This window comes from Ursus arctos, unplaced genomic scaffold, assembly GCF_023065955.2.
Source record: "Ursus arctos isolate Adak ecotype North America unplaced genomic scaffold, UrsArc2.0 scaffold_10, whole genome shotgun sequence".
NCBI lineage: Eukaryota > Metazoa > Chordata > Mammalia > Carnivora > Ursidae > Ursus > Ursus arctos.
In genome coordinates, this window is record NW_026622764.1 from 77819630 (window position 1) to 77847022 (window position 27393).

General features: G+C 37.4%; 1 protein-coding gene across 2 annotated transcripts in view; it reads right to left on the minus strand.

The window, feature by feature from the left end:
• Nucleotides 1-26954, minus strand: part of RNF17 (ring finger protein 17) — a 122812-nt gene extending 95858 nt beyond the window's left edge. For both annotated transcript variants that reach the window (XM_026492936.3, XM_026492935.3), the window contains exons 1-7: nucleotides 26825-26954; nucleotides 24581-24675; nucleotides 18630-18721; nucleotides 14831-14942; nucleotides 13585-13665; nucleotides 12383-12483; nucleotides 327-498 (exon numbers count right to left, since the gene is read on the minus strand). In XM_026492936.3, the coding sequence (XP_026348721.2) occupies nucleotides 327-498; nucleotides 12383-12483; nucleotides 13585-13665; nucleotides 14831-14942; nucleotides 18630-18721; nucleotides 24581-24675; nucleotides 26825-26954 (783 nt within the window). The remainder of the gene's footprint in view (nucleotides 1-326; nucleotides 499-12382; nucleotides 12484-13584; nucleotides 13666-14830; nucleotides 14943-18629; nucleotides 18722-24580; nucleotides 24676-26824) is intronic.
• Nucleotides 26955-27393: the final 439 nt, after the last annotated feature.

Here is a 27393-nt window from a genome sequence, read left to right on the forward strand (position 1 = left end):
CCATTTAGTTTGCTGCCCTTATATGTTCTCATTTTTTGTTCAAATGTTCTAGGAACATCAATTTCCAACTCAATGTCACCCTACTCACTCTCAGACCATGTGTTATAAAGACCTTATTACTGTGCCATTTCAAACCTAACTGGTAAATATCAAAAGGCTAAAAAAATTTATTAATATTTGTCTTAGAATTCCAACACTAAGAATTCTAAGTTGAGATCAAGATAAGTTAGGATAATCTTAAATGCTTCTTAAGTCTTAAATATCATATTCCATAGCATATAAAGTAATATACCTTAGAAACAAATTCACATTATGATCAAAATTACCTGATTCAGGTCACAATAAGTCCTTAAAGAAGGTGCTGATTTTAACTCTCTTGCTATCTTCATAGCTGCAGCCAAATCATTTTTTTTCTCTTCAATGTAGCTTTTAGCCATTATTACATTTGACAGATAATCATCTGTATTTCTTAATACTTCTTCACACAGGTTCTTTTTCCTTCATGTAAGATCCCAAAATTATTTTACAGAATTTCATAAATGCTCATATGAAAGTGAGTTTATAGCAAGTGAGTGGTATCAAAAAGGTAATTTCACTAGTTTATGAACATGGTTAAAAGAGGCAATCAATTCAACTGAAACATATTACAATTGAAAACTATGTATGAATAACAAGAGAAAAAGTAGAAGGATGTAATTATCATTTCACAGATACAGCTGTCACAGAATTACAGAAGACAGACCCTAGATGATTCCACCTAAAAGAGAAATCCTATCCTGTAATCACTTGTACTAGTTCAAAGACAATTTGTATTCATTTCCCACAAAGATATGCCTGCACATTTTAAAATTTCCATCAGTGGACACAAATTACATAAATATAAAATGAGATTTTAAGATAAGACTTCACCAAACCAGAACACAGGTATCAATTAACTATAATCTGCAAAGTAATCACTTAGAACAACAATTAGCAAACCTTCATTACTTGTACCTCATTACTCAAAATCTTTTCTGGGCCTATGATGGAATTACATTATGGCAATTAAAAAATTTTGTACCACAAATTGTAATGCATAACTTTCTCATTTTATTATCAAACAAATGACTATTATTTCCTCAAAAGCAAATCTGGCCTTTAAAAAAGGAGTGTTTGCTATACTGAAGAGTAACAAGAATGTGACATAGGCTCTGAAGGTGAAGAGGTATTCCAAAAACTTCTTTGGTAATTGTATAAATAATCTGAAAGTCATTTCTTTAGGGGAGAAAATGGTTATTTTGGTATGTTCTAGTATGGTTTCTAAAAACTCATGCCTTTGGATTGGTATCAGCAAAATGGCAAACTAGGTAACTCAAAGCCCTTGTTACCCAGTGGAGATGTCAAAAAAAAAAAGCAAAACCTGCTTAAAATAATCTTATAGAAAGTCTGGAAAATAAACAAAGGTATACAGCAACCAAGCAAATGCCCAATCAAGAAAAAGCCACATTCAAAACATTAGGAAATTCCATGGTGTTTTCACTTGTTCTTGCCCAGCCCCCTCCTCAGCATGGTATAGTCTTGGTCTAGAGGTAGCAGCACAGTTCCCAATTCCTTCTGTCAAACCAGAGGAGCATAGAAGACTTCATCTGTAATGTTCTAACTTGTTTGTGGGATGCTTGAGGAACTAGTCTGTTTCACCTAACTTGGAGCTCAGGCAGTGAAGAGCAACAGGCAGTACTTGGGAAGGCTGTAGGAAGACTAACAGCTATAGATCCCTGGGCAAGAGATTACAGGTAAAGACATACACTAGACATTCTGGGGCTTGCAAAAGCTTGGGTGAGACTCTTTCAGAAATGAATACATTTAAAAGCATCTGTGTATATAAAGGAATAAAAAAAAATCATACTCAGGCCCTGGCAAGATGCATGCTCAGGAAAGACCTGAGATCACCTTAAGCCTTCATCTGAGGCTGATTCTAAGGCTCAGAGCATGCTCACTCAGTGAAAGACTGCCCCTGCAGAGAGCCAGTCTGCCATGACTAGAAGAGGTGGCTGTGTTTTCAGATGCCCAATTTTCAACAAAACAGCAAGGGCATATAAAGACATGGAAAAACATGACCTGTTCAAAGGAAAAAAATAGAGTGGCAGAAACCGTCACTGAAGAAGCAGAGACATAGCACTTATTAATGACTTTAAAACAACAATTTTTTTTAAAGATTTTATTTATTTATTTAACAGAGATAGAGACAGCCAGCGAGAGAGGGAACACAGCAGGGGGAGTGGGAGAGGAAGAAGCAGGCTCACAGTGGAGGAGCCTGATGTGGGGCTCGATCCCATAACGCTGGGATCACGCCCTGAGCCGAAGGCAGACGCTTAACCGCTGTGCCACCCAGGCGCCCCTAAAACAACAATTTTAAACATGCTCAAAGAGCTAAAGGAAAACATGCACAAAGAACCTAGAGGAAATCAGGAAAAAATGAAGGACTAAAATGTGACTATCAATAAAGAGACAGATTATAACAAGGAAACAAATTCTGGTGCTCAGAAGTACCATAAATAAAATGAAAAATTCACTAGAGGGGTTCAACTGCAGATCTGAGCAGGAATAAAAAAGAATTAGCAAACCTGAAGATAGGACAACTGAAATTAGAATCTGAGGAACAGAAAGAAAAAATAATGAAAAGAAGTGAACAGAACATAAGGTACTTGAGGGATTCTCTCAAGAAAAGCAACATACACATTACAGGAGTCCCAAAAGCGGGAAAGAAAGAGAAAGGTGCAGAAAATTATTTGAAGACATAATAGCTAAAGGATTCCAAAATGAGATAAAATACATAAATTGACAAGTCCAAGAACCCAAAGATACTTAAGTAGAATAAACTTGGACCCCCCATAGAGACACAATATAATCAAGCTATTGGAAGACAAATAGAAAATCCTGAAAGCATTAAGAGAAATGCAATTTTGTCACACACAAGGAATCCTCAGTATGATTATCAGCCAATTTCTCAGTAGAAACCTTAGAGGCCAGAAGGCAATGGGATGACATATTTAAAGTGTTGAGGGGTGCCTGGATGGCTTAGTTGGTACAGCATTGATTCTTGATTTCAGTTCAGGTCACGATCTCAGGATCATGAGATTGAGCCCCACGTAGGGCTCAGCACTGGGTGTGGAGCCTGCTTAGCTTCTCCCTCTTTCTGCCCCTTCCCTGAACTCGCACTAAAAAGAATAAAGAAAGTGTTTAAAGAAAAAAGCCTGCCAATTAAGACTTCCATAACTAGCAAAACTGTCCTTCAAAAGATAAGGGAAAAGTTAAAACATTCCCAGATTAAAAAAAAGCCAAGGGAGTTCATGATCAATATACTTGTCCTACAAGAAATGCTAAACAAAGTCCTTCAGGTTAAAATGAAAGGAGGAGAGATGGTAACTTGTACTTGGTCAAGGTAAATACACAGGCAAATATAAAATCTGGTATCGTTGTAGTTTTGGTTTATAACTCCACTTTTTATTTTCTACAGGATTTAAAAGACAAATACATAAAATGACTATAAATCTATGTTAATGGGTACATGATGTATGAAGATAAAACTGTGAAACAAAACAGAGGGGAAGGAGATGTAAAGGAGTTTTTACATGCAATTCAGTTAAGCTGGTATCAATTCAAAATAGATTGTTATAACTTTAATATGTTATACGTAATCCCCACGGTAACCACAAAGTAACTACAGAATATGCAAAAAAAAATGAGAAGGGAATCAAAATATGTCACTACAAAAAAGTCAAATAAACAGAAGAAGGTAGAAACAGAAGAAATGAATGATAAGAAGGTTCTAAAACATATTGAATACATGGCAAAAGTCCTTTATTGATAATTAATTTAAAAGTAAATGGATTAAACTTCAGAATCAAAAGGCACAGAGTGGAGGACTAGAGTCCAAAAAATGACAACATACTTAGGTCTACAAGATACTCATTTTAGATCTATAGATATACATAGAATGAAGGTGAAAAGATGAAAAAAGATTGTGTAAATAGTAATCAAAAGAGAACTATACTAACGTTAGACAAAATAGACTAAGTCAAAAACTGTTACAAGAGAAAAAGAACATTATATATTGACATATCAAGAATATACAATTATAACACATATATGAACCAAATATAAGAGCTCTGAAATATATGAAACAAACACTGACAAAATTAAAGGGAAAAACAGCACTATAATAATAGGTGGAGATGTCAATATCCTACTTTCTATTTCCAATAACAAATAGGAAAGCCATATAGAATATCAATAAAAAACAGACTAAACAACATGACAGATCAATTGCACCTGACAAAGAAAAATCCAACAACAACAATTTCCCTCAAACACACATGGAACATCCTCCAGGTTAGATCATATGTTAGGTCCAGAATCAAGTCTTTTAAAAAACCAAAGTAAAAAAAAACTGAAAGTACACGAAGTATCTTTTCTGGTCACAACGGAAAGAAACTAGAAAACATTAACAGAAGGAAATGAAAAATACGTGGAAATTAAGTAATATATGCCTAAACACAAATGGGTCAAACAAAAAGATCACTAGGAAAATATCTTGAGACAAATGAAAAACAAAAATTTTAAAAATTGAAATGGGAGAGGAGTTAAGATGATGGAGGAGTAGGGGACCCTAAGTTTCTCTATTCACTCAAATATAGCTGGACAATTATCAAATCATTCTGGATATCTGTGAAATCAATCAGAGATCTGAGTAAAGAAATGCTGCAATTCTATAACAGAAAAGTGACCAATTTCTGGAAGGTGCAGAGACTTGAATATGGGGTGATACACTGGAGGATATGGTGGAGGGGAGGGAGACTACTTAAGGAGGCTACTGCAAAGTATCATAAGCAATGGCGCACAAAATCGGAACTTTCAGAAGTCGGCTAGTATGCCCCTGGCTTAAAGGTGCTCAGGAAACAAAGCGGGGCAGAATCCCAGGTGGAACGGCATTGTCTCAAGATCCCTAGGGTCACAAGAACTGGGGTGCCTGAGTGCAGCAGAGTTTCCAGGCACAGAAGCAGGGAAGGCAGCTGAAAACAGTCAGTTTAGGTGTCAGCTTTCCTCTCTGTGTTGCCATAAACTGCGACCCACTGCACAGTTCCGCAACTGCTTTCCTGGTAGGGGTCCAGCAAAAGGCAGAAGAATGGTGAGACCCCCTCCTCCCTCCGCAGCAGGAACAGCGTGGTTCTGCGCTACAGGTGTCCATAAAATTTGAGTTTTGAAACTCAGTCTCGTGCCTGAGATAAAAATGCTTGGTCATTGGCCGGATGAACACAGAGATCTGATGGAAAGTGGGGAGGTAGGAGTAATTGACTGCTTTTCTGTGAGAGCTCACTGAAGAGTGAAGGGTGTGAACTCTCAGCTCCAGGGCTAGAGATTGGGGTGCCCTGATTTTCATCCCACTTGTCAGTGCTGGAAGCCTTCAGGGAGCAAAACAGCACATCATAGTGGAATCTGGAGCCACTTACACTGCCTGGCCCCTTGGCAAGTGGGGAACATTTCCACTAGGGCAGGGGCACCTGAGAATCAGTGCAACAGGCCCCTCCCCCAGGAGACCAGCAGGAACAACTGGCTTGCACCAAATTTACTGATCATAGAGGGCTGCAAAGCTCTTAGGGAAAACATCCATTTTTTTAAAGTCTTTCATTATTATTTTTACAGTTATTTTATTATTTTTTCAATTCTTTTAAAAAAAATTTTTTTATATATACATTATATATAAATTTTTTATTTTTTGTTTCCTTTCATTGTCTATTATATACATACACAAAAGTTTAAAAAAATAGAAATTTTCCTCTCTTTCTTATTTTGGGATCTAGTTTCTTTTCACATGCAGACCAAAATGCACCCAGCATCTAGTTTTTTTTTGGCAGCGGGGGGGGGGGGGTTGTTTCTTGTTTTTTTTTTCTTGCTTTGTATCGTTTTTGTTTTTTTGTAGTTTTTTTTCTGTTGTCATTGTTATGGTTGTCTTTTCTCTTTCTTCTATTCTTTTCTAGACAAAATGATGACACAGAGACATTCACCCCAAAAGAAAGAACAGGCTGTAGTATTGACTGCCAGGGATTTAATATGGATATAAGTAAGACGTCTGAATTAGAATTTAAAACAACAATTATAAAGATACTAGCTAGGATTGACAAAAGCATATAAGACACTAGAGAATCCCTTATTGTAGAAATAAAAGAACTAAAATCTAGTCAGGCCAAAATTAAAAATGCTATTACCGAGATGCAGTCCCAAATGGAGGCTCTATAAAAGAGGATAAATGAGGCAGAAGAGAGAGAGTCAGTGATCTAGAAGATAAAATGATGGAAAATAAGGAAGCTGAAAAGAAGAGAAAAAGGAAACTACTGGATCATGAAGGCAGACTTACAGAACTTAGCAATTCCATAATGCAAAATAATATCTGGTTAATAAGGGTCCCAGGAGATGGAGAGAGGGACAGAAGGTTTATTTGAACAAATTATAACTGAGAGCCTCCCTAATCTGGGGAAGGAAACAGGTATTCAAGTCCAGGAGGCACAAACAACCCCTCTCAAAAATCAGTAAAAATAGGTCAACACCTTGACATAGAACAGTGAAGTATGCAAATTTCACAGATAAAGAGAAAATCCTGAAAGTAGGGACAAGAGGTCCTCAACCTATAAGGGTAGACACATAAGGCTGGCAGCAGACCTGTCCACAGAGACCCAGTAGGCAAGAAAGGACTGGCATGATATAGTCAACGTGCTAAATGGGAAAAATATGCAGCCAAGAATACTTTATCAGGCAAGGCTGTCATTCTGAATCCAAGGAGAGATAGAGTTTCCAGGACAAACAAAAACTAAAGGAATTTTTGAACAATTAACCCGATCTGCAAGAAATATTAAAGGGGATCCTTTGAGCGAAGAGAGAGCCCAAAAGTAACAAAGATCAGAAAGAAACAATCTACAGGAACAGCAATTTTACAGGTCGCTGATCAAATGGCACTAAATTCATATCTTTCAATAATTACTCTGAATGTAAATGGACTAAATGCTCTAATCAAAAGACAAAAGACACGGTATCAGAATGGATTTAAAAAAAAAAAAAGACCCATTGATAGGGGGTGATTACAAGAGACTCATTTTAGACCCAAAGACATCTCCAGATTGAAAGTGAGGGGGTAGTGAACTAGGTTTTAAACCAAAGACTGTAAAAAAAGATGAAGGACACTATATCATAACAAAAGGGTTTATCCAACAAGATGATCTAACAATTGCAAATATTTATGACCCTAACTTGGGAGCAGCTAAATATATAAACCAAGTAATAACAAAATTAAAGAAACTCATTGATGATAGTACATAGTAGGGGATTTTAACACCCCACTCACTGCAATGGACAGATCATCTAAGCAGAAGATCAACAAGGAAACAAGGGTTTTGAATGACACACTGGACCAGATGGACTTCACAGGTATATCAAGAGCATTTCATCCTAAAGCAGCAGAATATATATTCTTCGCGTAAAAATGGAACATTCTTCAGAATAGACACATTCTGGGTCACAAATCAGGTCTCAACCAGCACAAAAAGACTGAGATTATACCATGCATATTTTCAGACCACAATGCTTTAAAACTTGAAGTCAACTATAAGAAAAAATTTGGAAAGACCACAAACACATGGAGTTTTAAGAGCATCCTACCAGGGGGTGGACAAGGGACGACACTGTACTATTTATAGAAGGCAGAGCTGCCATGTTACCCTTTGGCAGTCTCAGCAGGGAAAGGCAAGAGACTGAGACTAGGGGCTCTTGGCCCTCATCCTGGCCCAACACCTACATGTGGGCTGGCAGGGGCAGTTTCTTCTGTTTCCTGGTGTGTGGCTCTTCAGACATCTATCTTTAGGCTGTACAGCTTTACCTTAGGCAACACCTCTTTTCTTCAGGTGACTGGCTGCTGTTTCCAGGCCTCCTTATGAAGGACCACCCACAGTAGAGACCAAGAACTTCTTGGGGAGGTTAGTGCAACAGAGAGGTTAGGAGTCTGACCCCTGGAGCCAGAGTGCCTGGATAGAACCCTAGCTCCGCCACTTACTGGATATGTCGAGACCTTAGGCAACTATTTTACCTTTCTGTGCCTCTGTCTCCTCACATGTAAAATGGGGATGATGATAATATTAATAGCACATATTTCATAAGACTGTTGTGATAAGATAATGAAGCACTTAAAACAGTGCCTGGGAAAGGCAATTTAAAACCACAATGAGATATTCCCACCCATGAGAATGGCTAAATTTGAAAAGACTAACCATATAAGCCAAGGCAGATAAGCATGAAGAACAACTAGAACTCTTATACATTTTTGATGGGAATGTAGAATGATACAACCACTTTGGAAAACAGGCTGGAAATTTCTTACAAAATGAAATATATACACAGAATGCATAAATATGACAAATGCACATCTTTACAAAAAAAGAAATGTATATTTACTGCATGGCCCAACAACTCTACTACCTAAGAGAAATAAAAATATATGATCAGAAAAGACTTGCACATGAAAAAATAGAACATTCTACTAAAGAATGAATGGGTCAAGCAGGAAATTAAAAAGAATTAAAAAAATACATGGAAGCAAATGCAAATGAAAACATGACAGTTCAGAACCTTTGGGGGCACCAAAGGCAGTCCTAAGAGGGAAACAGATAGCAAGACAGGCCTTTCTCAAGAAACAAGAACAGTCTCAAATACACAACCTAAGATTACACCTAAAGAAGCTGTAAAAAGAACAGCAAATAAAGCCTAAATCCAGCAGAAGGGAAATAATAAAATCAATGGAATAGAAACCAAACCAAAACAAAACAAAAACCAGTAGAACAGATCAATGAAACTAGGAGCTGGTTCTTTAAAAGAATTAGTAAGATCGATAACCCCCTAGCCAGACCTATCAAAAAGAAAAGAGAAAGGACCCAAATAAATAAAATCATCAATGAAAGGAGAGATCCCAACGAACACTGCAGAAATACAAACAATTACAAGAGAATATTATGAGCAATTATATGCCAACAAATTTGGCAATCTGGAAGAAATGGATGCATTCTCAGAAACATATAAACTACCAAAACTGAAACAGGAAGAAAGAGAAAACCTGAACAGACCCATTACCAGCAAACTAATTGAAGCAGTAATTAAAAATGTCCCAACAAACAAGAGTCTGGGGCAGAGAGCATTCCAGCAGAATTCTACCAAAAATTTGAAGAATTAATACCTATTCTTCTGAAACTTTATCAAAAAATAGAAATGGAAGTAAAACTTCCAAACTCATTCTATGAGGCCAGCATTACCTTGATCCCAATACCAAGGACCCCACCAAAAAGGAGAATTACAGACCAATACCCTTGATGAACATGGATGCAAAAATTCTCACCATGGGGCGCCTGGGTGGCACAGCGGTTAAGCGTCTGCCTTCGGCTCAGGGCGTGATCCTGGCGTTACGGGATCGAGCCCCACATCAGGCTCCTCTGCTATGAGCCTGCTTCTTCCTCTCCCACTCCCCCTGCTTGTGTTCCCCCTCTCGCTGGCTGTCTCTATCTCTGTCAGATAAATAAATAAAATCTTTAAAAAAAAAAAAATTCTCACCAAGATGCAAGCAAATAGGATCCAACAGTACATCAAAAGAATTATTCACCACAACCAAGTGGGATTTATTCCTGGGCTGCAAGGTGGTTCAATATCAACACATCATTCAGTGTGGAACACCACATTAATAAAAGGATAAGAACCATATGATCCTCTCAATAGATGCAGAAAAAACATCTGACAAAATATAGCACTTAAATGAAACTTGATGAAAACTCTCCACAGTGTAGGGATAGAGGGAACATGCCTCAATAGCATAAAGCCACCTATGAAAAGCCCATCGCAAATATCATCCTCAATGGGGAAAACTGAGAGCTCTTCCCCTAAGGTCAGGAACACCACAGGAATGTCCACTCCATGCGACAGTGGTATTTTTTCAACAAAGTACTAGAAGTCTTAGCCTCAGCAATCAGACAATAAGAAGAAATAAAAGGCATCCAAATTGGCAAAGAAGTCAAACTTTCACTTTTCACAGATGACATGATACTCTATGTAGAAACCCCAGAAACTGCTAGAACTGATACAGGAATTCAGCAAAGCAGCAGGATATAAAATCAATGCACAGAAATCAGTTGTATTTCTAAATACTAACAAAGAGGCAGAAGAAAGAGAAATCAAGGAATTGATCCCATTTACAGTTGGACTAAAAACCATAAGATACCTGGGAATAAACCTAACCAAGAGATAAAGGATCTGCACTCTAAAAACTACAGAACACTTAGGAAAGAAATTGAGGAAGACACAAAGAAGTGGAAAAACATTCCATGCTAATGAATGGGAAGAACAAATATTGTGAAAATGTCTATGCCACCCAGAACAATCTGCACATTCAATGCAATCCCTATCAAAATGCCATCAACATTTTTCACAAAGCTGGAACAAATAATCCTAAAATGTGTATAGTACCAGAAAAGACCCCAAATAGCCAATGGAATGCTGAAAAGAAAACCAAAGTTGGAGGCATCACAATTCCAGACTTCAAGCTGTATTACAAAGCTATAATTGAGACAGTATGGCACTGGTACAAAAACAGACACATGGATCAGTGGACCAGAATAAAGAACCCAGAAATGGACCCTAAACTCTACGGTCAACTAATTTTTGACAAAGCAGGAAAGAATATCCAATGGAAAAAGGACAGTCTCTTCAACAATGGGTGTTGGGAAAATTGGACAGCCACATGCAGAAGAATGAAACTGGACCATTCTCTTACACCATATACAAAGATAAACTCAAAATGGATGAAAGACCTAAATGTGAGATAGGAATCATCAAAATCCTAGAGGATAACACAAGCAGCAACCTCCTCAACCTCAGCTGCAGCAACTTCTTATTAGACACGTCTCCAAAAGCAAGAGAAAAGCAAAAATGAACTATTGGGACTTCATCAAGATAAAAAGCTTTTACACAGCAAAGGAAACAATTGACAAAACTAAAAAGCAACCTATGGTATGGCAGAGGATATTTACAAATGTCTTATCAGATAAAGGGCTAGTATCCAAAATCTATAAAGAACTTCTCAAACTCAACACCCAAGAAACAAAAAATCCAGTCAAGAAATGGGCAGAAGACATGAACAGACATTTCGCCAAAGATGGCATACAAATGGCTAACAGACACATGAAAAAATGCTCAACATCACTCATCATCAGGGAAATAACAAATCAAAAACACAGTGAGGTACCACCTTGAACCAGTCAGAATGGCTAAAATTAAGAAGTCAGGAAACGACAGATGTTGGCGAGGATGTGGAGAAAAGGGAACCCTCTTACACTCTTGGTGGGAATACAAACTGGTGCAGCCAGTCTGGGAGGCAGTATGGAGGTCCTCAAAAAGGTAAAAGTAGAACTACCCTATGACCCAGCAATTGCACTACTAGGTATTTATCCAAAGTATACAAACAGTGATTCAAAGGGGCATATGTACTCCAATGTTTACAGCAGCAATGTCCATAACAGCCAAACTATGGGAAGAGCCCAGATGTCTATATATATCTATAATTATCTATAGATATAGATATATGTATGTATATGTATAGTATATATACCTATATATATATATATATACACACACATATCCAGATGTGTGTGTGTATATATATATATACATACATATACACACACACTGTTTTTGTACCAGTGCCATACTGTCTCAATTATAGCTTTGTAATACAGCTTGAAGTCTGGAATTGTGATGCCTCCAACTTTGGTTTTCTTTTTCAGCATCTGGTGAGCCCAGATATCCACCAACAGATAAATGGATCAAAAAGATGTGATTAAAAATTATTAAAGATCACATATATTAAAGAATATTAAAGAATTTTTAAAGTGATGGATATGCAACTATGTGGTATTTGTTTAGAAATGAGTGTTAGAAAGTATTAGAGCATTCTTGCTCTGATGCAAATAAACACATGAAAAAATGATGGAATGATGTGTAAGGAAAAGCATGTTTGGATTTTCTCAAGTGAAATTCTGCAACATGCAGATTTTGAAAATAATTTTTTCTGCTGTTTTAGGAAAGAAGCTTATTTATTTAACAGTTAGCTGTAGGACCAGATGGCAAATAGCCAAAATTTTTTAAAAATGTACAAATTGTTCTTCATTTTCAAGCTGTAGACATCAGTCTGTAGGGATCACCCAATACCTTCCAAACTTGTTTAAAAGTTACTCAGTACTTCAATCTATACAAAGAAACAAAGTGACAAGTTCATGTTAAAAACTGCAGTTTCATTGAGTCTCCATTTTTAAGTTATTACCTGGAATCAAGAGAAGTAAAAAGCTGATCAAACTGTTTCTCCAGAACCTCTATAAGACTGACTGTTTCCTCTTTTGTTTGACTGTGTATGTGCTCCAGCATCTGGAAAGAACATAATATAAGGTTCAACTTTAAATCTTGGTACCGGTCAGCAAGATCATGAACCTTTGTTGGCACTGTGCACTAATAAACTGGCAAAAAGGCCTAGAAAATCCACTAAGTTTTCTAAACTTCTTATTCCTTTTTATCATTACAGGAAGAATCATTCTAGATAGCTGAACTTCCTTCTGGCAGGATTCCTTAAATGAAAAACCTTAATACATAATATTAAAAGTACTTGAATTAAAATGTTAATTATTCTACATCATTGCATTTTTTGACAAAGAATTGTTGCTTGAGATCTGTGACCCCTTTTTTCCTTCCATTTTCTCCCTTTTAGAACAAGAATGTCTATCCTATACCTATCCAACCAATGCATTTTAGAAGCAGATTAGCTATCTAGTTTCACAGGTTAATGGCTGGAGAGGAATTTTTGCGCCCAAATAAATCATACCCTTAGTCTCAGTCATACCTGATTTAGAAGATACTTAGATGAGATTTTGGACTTGATGCTGGAATAGATTTAAGACTAGGCTGGGATGGGGTGAATGTATTTTGAAGGACACGAATCAGCGGGGGATCAGAGAGCTGACTGTTATGGGTTGAATTCTGTCCACCCCCCTCCCAAATTCATATGTTGAAGTCTTAACCCCTTATCAGCTATAATCTTTTGACTGCCTTGGTTGTAAATTTGTTGTTGCTGGGTGCTTAGGAGCTTGTTCTTTGTCACCAAGTGAGTCTCTTTTTGGGGGGATGGAGTAAAGGAGGAAAGAAAATAAGATTCTTCATGCAGCCGAATAATGAGCAATGTTAGAAAGATGGTCTGCAATACTTTCAAGATAAAATTCAGCTCACAGCAAGAAAAAAAATCATGGTTCCTTAATAGTGCTCTAATTTCAGCAGGCCACTAGCATAACAATGCCACAAGACCAATCCTAGCAGACCATGAAGTCTTCTATTCTTTTGTATGTTTCTCTGTCATTGGATTATCATGCTCAATGACTTAGTACTAAGCTCTAACTTCAGTGATATACATCCCAATATACACATTTAAAGAGAACATGCCTTAATTCACTATAGAATTTAATCATTTAAAATGCTTACTTTTACAGCAACACTTAATTGTTCAAAACTATAGCCTGCTATCTTCAATGCTTCATCAATTTCTTCTGCAGTTTTAGTTTCCTAAGAAGGGGAAGAGGGTCCACATACAAATACAAAATATAAAAATAGATGCTTACTACATTATATTAGGTGCAAACATATCAAGCTACACTTTTGATTACAAAAGTAACACAGACCATCATAGAAGTCTGAAAACAAGTAACAAAAATGACACTTTTAATCCTACTTATCCAGAAATTAAAAACTATAACATTTTAGAGTTTTGATTATAGTTTATAGTATTTCAGATTTTTTTAGAGATATTTTTGAAAAAAATGGAATATTTTGTGTAACCATTTCCCAACTTAAAACTATCTTGAGGGGCGCCTGGGTGGCACAGCGGTTAGGTGTCTGCCTTCGGCTCAGGGCGTGATCCTGGCGTTATGGGATCGAGCCCCACATCAGGCTCCTCCGCTATGAGCCTGCTTCTCCCTCTCCCACTTCCCCTGCTTGTGTTCCCTCTCTCGCTGGCTGTCTCTCTCTGTGTTAAATAAAGAAATAAAATCTTAAAAAAAAAAACTGTCTTGAAAAATGTATCATGGCTATTAATGCACACACGTGTAACAATTAAGTTTTTAAAGAAGATTATAATTTGGCTATGTTAAAATTTACACCTGAAGTAAAAGACTGCAAGATTAAATGCTTGCTCCCTTCCCCTAGCTCACTAAAGATCTCTTTAATAATAGCATTTTGGAGTTTGTTCTATTTCTGGTCTTAAACTAAAATAATACATTATTTAAAGCTATAGAAACAGGTAAAATTCAGTCTTTCAACAGTAACATCATCACCATCACCACAGTGAATTATTTGGGCCTTTTGGCTGCCATTAAAATGATGGAAAAATCACATTCAGAATTTAGAAACTTGTACTTTATACAAGTTTCACATAAATCCAGATTCAATAACTAGGTTCAAAGGGAAGAAGCTACATATGGCTAAATATTAAGAACACTAATAGAGTTGGTCAAAGGGAGAATGGGTTGCCTTAGGAAAAATGAAAATTGTTCAAGCATATTTAGAATAAAATAAGAGATTTGAGTAAAAAATGTAGGTTTACCTCTTACCTTCATGCTTCCAAAACAACCCTATAATTATAGCAACCTTGAGAGGAGAGAAGAGTTAAGCTACCAGACACAAAGTAAAAACGTTTGGCTCCATCTTACTTCATGAGTAACATTTTTCATACCGCCATTAGAGATGAGGAGTTCAAAATAGTCCTGTGTGTGGATGTTGAATGTTCTAAACCAATCGTTAGCTGATCAGAAGTCTTTTTAAAATCCTGAGAACAATTCTTTATCCTGAAAAATGTCAAGTACATTATTTTAAATGCAACATTAATATAACAATTTTAATCTTCTATTTTGATTTTTACTATCAAAAATAATTCATATGACAACTTATAATAATTACAGTGGGTTCTCAGTCATCTATGATAAGCAAAGAGAGGGAAACGATGGCTAAATATGCTTCCATATAAAACTTAATTTTACCAAGAAATCAACTTCTTAGCAAATCCTTAAAAAAAAAAAATTATCCCGCAGTATAAATTGTGCTTTAATCTAATTACCTCCCCTTACCTGATATTTTTTGGTAGAGATGTTGACAGTCACTGAACTGTCTTTAAGCTCAATTACTTATATACAAATGCCTGCTATTAAAAAAATGTGCTTATAGGCCTAGATAATTTACAAAAAGGTAATGAATTTACTAGGTAAGTTAATTTGCAAAGAAAAAATTAGTTTCATTTCTTATCTACACATGCTAGAGTTTTTGCCTATTTTTTTTTAAGATTTTATTTATTTATTTGTCAGAGAGAGAGAGTGAGTGCACAAGCAGGGGGAGCAACAGATGGAGGGAGAAGCAGACTCCCCGTTGAGCACAGAGTCTGATGCGGAACTTGATTCCAGGACTCTGGGATCATGACCTGAGCTGAAGGCAGATGCTTAATGAACTGGGAAACCCAGGCGTCCTGAGTTTTTACCTATTTTTATCTTTATATCCCCGTATTGGCTAACAGACAGTAAGCTCTTGATAAATGTCTGCTGAATAACTTAATCATAAGCCTGTAATAGTTTACAGAAGAAACTATGATGTTTAAATGTTACTCTTATAGAGAGAAAAAAACAGACTTAAACTTAATTTTTAAACATTCAATTACTTTGATGGCGCCTAGATGGCTCAGTCAGTTAAACGTCAGCCTTCAGCTGAGATCATGATCCCTGAGTCCAGGGATAGAATCCCACATCGGGCACCCTGCTCAGCTGGGAGTCTGCTTCTCCCTGCCATTCACCCTGATTGTCCTCACTCTCACTCTCTCTCAAATAAATAAATCTTAAAAAAAAAATTCAATTACTTTGAAAAGTGAATATTCATGTTCTTGAAAACGTGTGAATGCATAAGCCCTTAGGAGTCCATTATTCAATTCCTGTCTCAAAATATGAAAGATAAATCAGGAAGGAAATACGTTATTTTTAAACAGACTTATCCCTTGACACACAAACAACTATTTTAAACCAAATTCTATTGAAATTAGGTAATAGGAGTTTCTAACATAAGTATACTTGACCTGGAGAATTAAAAAAAAACCAAAACAGTAATTTGGAAAAATTGGGGTATTTAAAATGGATTTATCTACTTCTGAAAGTGAAACTTCACTTTATAACCACAATAGATATTATATATATCTATACAAGAATATAATCAGATTTAATTTGTGTTTTAAAAAGTCAGAAAATTTCACATTGAAGTCTAGATCTCTATCTTCTCTTGGGGGAATAAAAAGGAAGATTGGCAACACTGAGTCTTAACATACAGCAATAACTGGCTGGAGCTGAAAAGGGGCTACCTCCTTTGGAGGCGGTGAACCTTCTTTCGTCTGCCACAATTCATACCACTCATTGTTTAAACTCTACGTCACCCAGTTAAGTCATCTGCTGGACTCCTATAGGTACTCAAAACTGTTGTGGCCGCTGACTCACATGGAGCCGGAAAAATTCCTAATGATTTATTCTAATAATTTCATTCAGAACTTATGGAGGAAATGACTGGTGGAATACAAATATGGGGTTGGCATTCAGTAAGCCTGAGTTCCATTGGTCTTGCCAATACCAGTTGCCAGACTTTAGCTAAGTGACTTACAACCTAAAGAGATAACTGTAACTATTCTTTTGGTTTCTGTGAGCACCCACTTAAGTCTGGACAGAGAAGCTGCATCAGTAATGTGAAAAGCCATTAAATGTTAGTCTAAAAATGTTTGGATTTTATTTAGGTAGGAAATGAAGAATCATGAAGCAGGGAAGAGTAGGGAAGTGCTAAAGAGGTAGTCAAAAAAGAATAAGAGCATTAAATAGGATAGTAGAAACAGAAGATAAATTATCGATGTGAAAGATATTGTGGAAATTACAGTCTGCAGTAAGCCAAATGAAGGAGATATGAGGAAATGGGGTGAATTATTGATGCTCGGTGCCATTAACAAAATTGAAAGATTTCAAATGAGATTGTTCCTTGAAGGTTTCCTGTGCTTATTTCCCACATAATTTATTACCATATTAAGTATGCTTTAAAAAGTTAAAGTCATACAAAAATATAATTGCCTTCTGAGTAGGGTCTCAGTGAATTAACTGGAAGTTTCTTTAACTCTTATAAAGTTGCAAAGTAAAACTTTACTATTTTTTCACTATGATCCATCCCATCCCATAGTCAACCCTAAATGTAAATTTATCTAGGACTGAAACATGATTTCAGAAAAACCATAGCAAATGTCAAAACACTATGGTATTTATTATATATTTTTTATTATTTATTATATATTTATTATATATTTTATTTATATTTATTATATGTTTATTATATATTTATTATTTATTATATATTTATTATATATTTACTGTGTCCAGCACCAGGAATGTAGAAAGCAGTAAGATGTGGTCCATGCCCTTACAGGGGCTATAGACTAGCAGAAGGAGACATATAAATTAATTAGTGGAACAAAAAGTAAAACCAGTGCTGGTCACCAGCTGGGACATGTTTTTTTTTTTTTTTTTTTTTTTTTTTTTTTTTTTTTTTTAATATTTTATTTATTTATTCGACAGAGATAGAGACAGCCAGCGAGAGGGGGAACACAAGCAGGGGGAGTGGGAGAGGAAGAAGCAGGCTCATAGCGGAGGAGCCTGATGTGGGGCTCGATCCCATAACGCCGGGATCACGCCCTGAGCCGAAGGCAGACGCTTAACCGCTGTGCCACCCAGGCGCCCCCGGGACATGTTTTTAAAAAAAAATCTCCGCATTACTAACTCAAAAAGAGCTTTATTAATATATACATGTACAAAGTCCTATGGAAGAAAGGAAAAATGAATAAAAGAATCCCAAAATTATGACTTTTCCTTTTATCAATCACCTCTCACACCACCTCTTTCCAAAGTTCTCTACTATATCATGTTCATAATATTCTTAAGAATTAACAACTTTTTAAAGCCATACCTTACTCTCACCCAGCACCAATAGCTTTTGCTAGAATGACATTCTCATCTTTATCTTACATTCTTCCACCCCCCCCCAATTTAAATAAGGACAAACTAATGCTTCTTTAGGAAATGAATTCTCCATTTCACTAACAGTTAAGACAAATTATAAAAGAGCATTCTATAATGGGAGATATAGGCTTCCAGGTGGAATGAATATGTCACTGGAATAAAAAAGTATAATATAGGGAATGTAATCAATGATATTGTAATAGTGTAGCTGAAAGATGGTAGTTACACTTGTGGTGAGCATAGCAGAACATATAGAGAAGTTGAATCACTATGTTGTATACCTGAAAATAACGTAATAGTATGTCAACTATACTTAATTTATAAAGAGCATTCTATAAACAACGGGCTAGAAACACTGATCTAAGGATGACATTTTATCAATGATGCTAAAATTATCTTTTCAGAAATAAACTGAACTTCAAATACTAACATAAGTATACACATAAAACATACTTTTTAGGCTGCAGTTTTTCCATAGAAGAATCTTCTTTAATACATCCATCTGTTGGGTAGTATCCTTGTCTCATATTTCTAGTTGTAGCGATCTTCGGACAAAATAAGAATAAAAACAAAAACAAAGTCATTTAATAAACTGTTTATCCAGAATTCAAACAACTAGTGTGCCATTCGTAGATAAACTTAATTCTCTTTAAATCAAAGAAAAAATCGTATGTGTATGATGCTTTTACCCTATTTTAATTTTTGAAGAAATCTAATTTGGCAGCTATTAATTAAACAGAACATTAACTAAAACACTTCATTCTACCACCATTCTAAAGGAAATACTTATAATACTTTAAAAATCTCTAAAATTTTCACAATGACATCTCCAGTTATGTTCAAAACTCTAAAATAATACTTAGGAAAACATTTAATAAGAAAAATATAAGTTGTAAGAAATGAAAACCAAATAATTTATTAGGATCATATAACAGAAACAGAGTAAATGGAAAATCATGTCAAGTTCCTAGAGACAAAGATTTAATATCCTAAAATATATCTAATATAAAATACAAAAAATTAATACAATTCTACAGTTCATATGGAAAATACACTATGCAAGAATTATAAAAATTTTAACATACCATTCAGTAGAGACTTATCCCACCAGATCATAAAGCTAATGTAATTAAAATGCTAGGGTACTAGGACAATAAATGAGTAGAATACAGCCACATTTGTATGGGAACTTAATACAGAATACAAGAGGCATTTCAATGAAATAGAAGGATTATTCAGCAAATAGTGTGAGAAGAGCAGCTAATCATTCCGAAGAAAAAAGTTATACACACGAGGGAGTTAAGATGGCGGAGGAGTAGGGGACCCCTTTTTCAGCCGGTCCCCCGAGTCAAGCTGGATAGGTACCAGACCAGCCTAAACAACCATGGAACCAGCCTGAGACACAGGAAGATGCATCTGGATCTCTACAAATGAACATCTCCAGTGCTGAGTATTGAGGTACGAAGCGGGGAGCCATGAAACTGTGCACAGATATCGGAAGATAAACGGAAGGGGGAGGGAGCCGCCGCGTTCGGGCGCCGGGAAGCGGTAGCCACTTGCACGGGAGAGCGGGCGGGGCTCACGGACGGCACCCGCAAAACAGCAGACTGAGACCGTGAGCCGGGTGCACGCGCCACCAGGCATCTCGCGGAACTCCAGAATCCCAGTGTGTTCACTGGATCCAGACTGAGACCGGGAGCTTCTGGAGCACGCGCGGGGCGGCTGGCGGCTGGCAGCTGGCGGCGTTAGAAACACAAAGGACAGAGACGCACCGGCCCTGGAAGTGAGGGCTGGGACGCCGGGTGTGGGGCGCACATCCCAGGACGCTGCAGGGTTGAGCAGCACCAACAGTAACAGAGTTAAAGTGGCCAGAACGTTAGTAGAGAACGGGCCACAATCCCTCTGTTCTGTGACAGAGGCTGAAATTCGGCCGCTGCTGCTCTGACTCAGAAGAGGCACAGCAAACCACCAGGGAAAGCCGCCAGAGAACAAAAGCCTGGAAATACCGGCTCAGAGAGTGCCCATTCCCATCCCCCCTCGCAGGGGACGCGGAGACTCTACCCAAACAGGGTTGCCTGAGTATCGGCGCGGCAGGCCCCTCCCCCAGAAGGCAGGCTGAAAAATCAAGAAGCCCACAACCCGGGCGCCTGGGTGGCGCAGTCATTGAGCACCTGTCTTCGGCTTAGGGCGTGATCCCGGCGTTCCGGAAAGGAGTCCCTCATCGGGCTCCTCCGCTGGGAGCCTGCTTCTTCCTCTCCCACTCCCCTGCTTCTGTTCCCTCTCTCGCTGGTTGGCTGCCACATAAATAAATAAATAAATAAAATCTTTAAAGAAGAAGCCCACATCCCTAAGATCCCTATAAAACAAGGGGCACGGCCTGGGACCCAGTCAATAATTTGGGCTCTGGACAACCCCGCAACCTCTCCTCATCAGAATGACAAGAAGGAGAAGCCCCCCCCCAGCAAAGAAAAGACAGTGAGTCTGTGGCCTCTGCCACAGAAATAATGGATATGGATGTAACCAAAGTATCAGAAATGGAATTCAGAGTAACGATGGTCAAAATGATGAGTAGAATTGAAAAAACTATTAACAAAAAGGTTACTGAGAATATAGAATCCCTAAGGACAGAAATGAGAGCGAATCTGACAGAAATTAAAAATTCTATGAGCCAAATGCAGGCAAAACTAGAGGCTCTGACTGCCAGGGTCACAGAAGCAGAGGAACGGATTAGTGAATTGGAGGATGGGTTAATAGAGGAAAAAACCAAAATAGAAGCTGCTCTTAAAAAAATCTAAGCCCACGAATGTAGGTTACGGGAGATTACTGACTCAATGAAATGATCCAATGTTAGAATCATCGGCATCCCCGAGGGGGTGGAGAAAAACAGAGGTCTAGAAGAGATATTTGAACAAATTGTAGCTGAAAACTTCCCTAATCTAGCGAGGGAAACAAACATTCGTGTCCAAGAGGCAGAGAGGACCCCTCCCAAGCTCAACCACGACAAACCTACGCCACGTCACGTCATAGTGCATTTCGCAAATATTAGATCCAAGGATTCAGTATTGAAAGCGGCCAGGGCAAAGAAATTTCTCACGTACCAAGGCAAAAGCATCAGAATTACGTCAGACCTGTCTACACAGACCTGGAATGAGAGAAAGGGTTGGGGGAGCATATTTAAAGCTCTTTCAGAGAAAAACATGCAGCCAAGGATCGTTTATCCAGCAAGGCTGTCATTCAGAATTGATGGAGAAATAAAGACATTTCAGAATCGCTAGTCACTAACCAAGTTCGTAACCATGAAACCAGCCCTACAGGAGATATTACGGGGGGTTCTATAAAAGTAAAAAGGCCCCAAGAGTGATACAGAACAGAAAGTCACAGCCAATACAAACAAAGACTTTACTGGCAACATGGCATCATTAAAATCATATCTCTCAGTACTCAGTCTTAATGTGAATGGTGTGAACCTTCCCATAAAGCGCCACAGGGTTGCAGATTGGATAAAAGGAAATGACCCATCCATTTGCTGTCTACAAGAGACTCATTTCAAACCCAAAGATGCATTCAGACTGAGAGTAAGGGGATGGAGTACCATCTTTCATGCAAATGGACCTCAAAAGAAAGCTGGGGTAGCAATTCTCATATCAGATAAATTGGATTTTAAACTACAGACTATAGTTAGAGACGCAGAAGGGCACTATATTATTCTTAAAGGAAGTATTCAACAAGTGCATATGACAATTATAAATATATATGCCCCCAACAGGGGAGCAGCAAGATACACAAGCCAACTCTTAACCAGAATAAAGAGACATATAAATAAAAATACATTAATAGTAGGGGACCACATGGGATTTTAATATATATTATCTATTGATTAGATAACTTATCCTTACCTCTCACCCAGTATATTTTTGGACTCAGGTCAAAAAGATCAATACAATATCAGTATTTCTGGAATGATACCTAAGTATGATCCTCTGAACAAAATCTGCCATCTTGCTGTGCAAAATGCAGAATGGCAATTATTAACAATTAATATCAATCAAAAGCACAGATGTAATCAAAAACTATACATCTATGGAAAATAAAGACTGACACATAAATCCATATTCACCCAAACTCAGAAATAAGAACAAAAGTATATCCATTAATCCTGAATGGAATCATTTTAGGTTTAAATTTGAAATAAACAGCATTATGTAGGTCTTCAAAATTAAAGATGAATTAAAAATATAAGCCTATGTAAATATAAGTAAATCTTACTTTTTTTTTTTTATTATTTGACAGAGCGAGAGAGCACAAGCAAGGGGAGCAGCAGAGGGAGAGGGAGAAGCAGGCTCCACACAGAGCAGGTAGCCAGATATGGGGCTCAATCCCAAGACCCTGGGCTCATGACCTGAGCTGAAGGCAGAGGCTTACCCGACTGAGCCACCCAGGTGCCCCTAAATCTTACTTTTTAGAAATGAGCACATAATATAAAACTAATAAACTACATTACTGAAAAATTCTATAAATTCATTCTTATTAATTTAGACTAGATTCTTCCATTTGCTCTTATTCCAAATAAATACTAGATATCAGCAAAAATCCTAAATTTTGAAAACTAATAAGAGTGGTAACAATTTCAGGAAAGCTTCCTGAAGGGACTCCGTTAAGTGATCAGCTGGGGTGCCTGGGTGGCTCAGTTGGTTAACCATCTGCTTTTGGCTCAGGTCATAATCCAAGGGGTCCTGGGATCAAGTCCTGTGTTGGGCTTCCTGCTCGTGCTTTCTCTCTCTCTTAAATAAATAAAATCTTTTTAAAAAAATAGTAATCAGCTTTAGTGCATCTGAAGAATCCGATTATAGTCCCTTGTCAATTCACTGGGCTAATAGCACAAGGAAAATGGGAGAAAGGAGGGAAGGATAAGACAAATCACAGATCTTCCAAAGAGTCAGACCTAGTCAAAACAATAAAAAATTTATCACAACCCTAAAATCAAAACCAGTATTTGTAAACATACCATAAACATTTGTATAGATGTTTTCCAAAATAACAGAAGTATAATGATTTAAGACCACTGAACATGAAATCATTTGACAAAAAAGGGAAAAGTTACTGTTGTAATAAATTTGTCTGTTTTTTTGAATATTAGAACAGGATAGGTATAAGCAGAGATAGTTCCACCTGCCTGCTTATTCCCCTTTCCTTATTCTTTACCCACCACAAGACTGAATCAGTCAGGGATCTTCCATTACAACCACAGAAACTAGGCTCCCCTTTGCTTTAACTATGTAGTCAACCCACATCTGAGGAACCCACTGACCAAAAAAAAACCCACAAAACAAAACAAAACAAAAACACCAAAAAACAACACAGGAGAAGGGACTCTTCCACAATAATGGCCATTATTTGTAAAGTACGTACGTAATTCCAAAACAGATGTCTTTTAGTATGTAAATGTTTCCACTATAATTAAAACCACAAATTTATATAAAAGTATGTATGTGTATTTTTTCCATGTTTAACCTACAAACCAATTAATCCATACCTAAATATCATGGGTCAATTATAACACTTAATTTAATGGTCTTGAAGCCTGTAGAGGACTTCTACATAATTCAAATTTGACTCTTACAATCCTAAGAAAAGTAGATATTATTTCCATCTCACAAATGAGGAAATTCAGGCTTAGTGTGACAGAACTAGGACTGCATTCCAGGTCTCCCACCTCTGTATTGTTTGTCTCACTGACACAAAAAACAATGGATACCTACAAATCCTTAATATCTGGTATCTCAAGTGGAACATTAAGAATTTAAGAGATTAAGACAATTTTCTTGGGACATACTATATAAATTGAACTACATTTGTATTTGTAGCAAATGCAAAGATATTCATTAAATTTGACTTGAAATCCTTGATTTGTTCTCATTATTATGGGTCTATAGTGCAACTGTACTTTTTTAGTGTCTCTGAAGTTAACCCGAGGCCACTGTTTTGCTCCTCTTTTTTAAACTATGGCATCTCTACAAATGTAGACTTGATGACACACAAAGATTAAGTGGCAGGCAGATTTCAAAATTTGCTTCCATGGTATTGGTGTGGTAAAGAAGGGTAGGGATTTGAAAGGAATATACTTCATTAAAAATAAGTGAAAAGAGGCAATTTTCCACAGAAGTCTCCAAAGAGTAAAAATATATGTAGGCTGATTAATACAGAACTTAAACTCTGTATTCTTTTTGATCACTCTGAACAATTATAAAATGAATCAGAAAAGCTTTATTTTTTGTTAAGCTTCTTTAAGAGTCAGCAGCAAAAATGCAAGTTTTTAGGTTCTAACCAGAAGTATGTTTTCTCTAATATTTTTACCTTTAACATTAGGTTGTAATGTATTGAAGACGAAAGATGATAAAACTTACCTCACAATCAGGGCATATAATTGTGCTGTATTCTTCAGTTATTAACAAGCAGAGTTCACAAAAAACATGTCCACATTGAAGTTCATGGTAGTGACCTATTGATAAAATTCTGTTGTGAATTAAACTTCTAACAATTTGTTAGCTTTGAACGTGAAACAGTAATCAGAGGGGAAAGTTAAAGGGGACACTCATGCATAGGAAAAGATATCAAGTTTCATTAGAAATGTAGGAATTACTAAACAAAATTCAGGAGAAACTGTAAATTCAGAAGAAAAAAAACAAAAAAACCAGGCAGTACCATGTAATATTGTTTGCACTAATTTAGATAGCTTTTGGTACCTATAATACTTTGAATTTGCCATATTCTGTAATCATACAAAATGCTCTGGCATACTTTATTTGATCTTTGTAAATATCACAGCTAAGTAGGCTTGGGAAGGTTATATTCAACTTAGAAATGGTAAACATTTTGGTGATCTGGCTAAGTAAATGGTATAATCCACACTCCAGCCTAGTTCTATTTCCAAGTCCAATATTCTTTCTACTTGATCCTACTGCCTCTACTAATTTATATTTCCAATCCTGTGAAGGGAGCAGGGAAGACAAATATGAGACATGGGGAAGACGCTCTCTTACAATCATCTAAGATACTGGCAAGGACAGAAGCCAGATGCTACTACTGTCACACACACATGACCCACATAAAGATCATTTTCACAAACCTAGCATTCATGCGGGGAAATACCATAATCTTGAGTGAAAATCTAATATCAAGATTTTAATGCTCTAAATAGAATTTGACATTTATCATAATAAACATATTTGTTTTGGCTATGTAACTTGAAAAATTGTCATTTTAAAATACTTTGCAAGAGAAAGGAAAACTATTAGATTAAATCAGTCATTTTTTATTGGCAAAAAAATTAGTGTTCTTGCTGATTTGTAAGAATTACATTCTTTTGATTAAAAAGCGCTTTAGTTTTCAAGCCAAGTGAAATATCTGAAACTTATGACCAAGCTAAATTTAAAGTTCTATTTAAATTCTAGAGATACTACCAAAGAAATAAAATTCGTTAAACTGTGTTCTATCTTTATAAAATTTGCTATTGTTCAAGTCTAATTTGTGGTGCATCATAAGCTTACAAAGCACTTTCACAATTTTATATGCATAAACGCCAGCTAGAGTATTTCTGAGCATTGTAATACAAATATATGGAAGAATGAGTGATTTTAAAAGGTCGTGTTCTAAACAACTTATTTCTTTCAAACAGTAGAGCTTTTCTATGTAACAGCAGTGATTAAAAAAAAAAAAAAACGGAGTAGGAGAAATTTGGCCCTCCACCCTAAAACAGAACCAACTTTCTTTACAAAGGTCCATGTCTCTTAAACGGAGTCCATTAACGACTTCACTTTTAAAGTACAAACATTAAACAGTTATGGGGGTGGTAATAAAGACTTCATTCAGCAGCTGCAGTTTGAAATTCAACAACTCTCCTCGGTCAGACACACAGCACTCTAAGGTATTTTAAATTAAAGTAACTTGAATGTGTTTTCACTTGAGTTGATTCTACAGATCAATAGGAGTGCAGTGGATTTTTCCCCTTGACGTACAAAGAAAAACACAAGATGCACAACAGGAAAAATTGTTTCCCGAACAATGCCTTAAGCCAAACTGAGCAATAATGCCTTCCACCCGATCCCGTACATCTGTTTTTTTTTTTTTAATCCAGGAACATTTTAAAGTGGTCTACTTGTTACTCCTATAACAAAAACTACACCAGAAAATCGAATCTCATTACTTCTGGATCACAGACCATGGATTAAATTTTTACATTTACTACTTTCATGAATCTGTGAACCTGGGGAAGTTTTCAAAATAGTGCTCAAGAGAGCTCACACACCATCCCTTAAGAGAATCAGTGAAAAAAGGGGAGAAGCAGGTACAAAGTGGAGAAAGTTTTGGAGAGGCAGGAAACCACCCTCAACCGACCACAGTGGGTGTCTCTGCTGCCCTGAGGGTGGGCTCCTGACAGTCGGGGATGCCCGTGAGACAGTTTTCACCGTCCATCTTGCTGCGGCTGAACGGCTAGTCCCCGACACTGCCAGCTCACTTCGCTCTCAGACTTCCGGGTGGGCCTCGCTCTGAGGTCTACACACCCAGCAGCTTGATTGGGGTGGAGCCCTCGAAGGGCAGGCGGCCAAGGCAGAGCAGGGCCCTAGGGGGCTCACCCTCGATCTCCTCACCGGGAACTCTGGACACCCTTCTTCCACACTGAGTACACTGAATCTCGGCAGTACCCCAGGGCTGACTCTTCCTCTCCATCTGTTGGTAGGAAGACAAGGTGAATCGAGCTGCAGAAGCTTCCGCCGCCATCTCTGCCCCCTTTTGGCTCCGAAGACCGGTACCACGTGCCAGTCCCGGCGTCCTTCGCGGCAGCTACCAATCATCAGAGGCAGACGTTTCTAGATAGCCAATCAAAGAGATTAAAGCCCGCCCCCTCAGCCTGCCTTGCTGGGGCGTCTTTCCAGGGGCTGGGGTGGCTGTTTGTGGTTTTGCGTGGGTCGGCAGCATTCTGAAAAAGGACGCCGCGGGGTGGGGAACGCTTTTACTTTCAAATCTTTACCAAAAGCCCACCACCTTACTGGATTCAAATTCAGATTTCGCATATTATTACTTACATTGTTGTTGACTTTACAAGTAGCAAACAGTCATTTATAGTGAAGTAATCCATCTTCGCTAAGTGTACTGGTTTAGTTTCCTAAACCAGTGTGCTACGCATGTGAGGGTTGGGCGATAGTAACCTTGGCGGAGA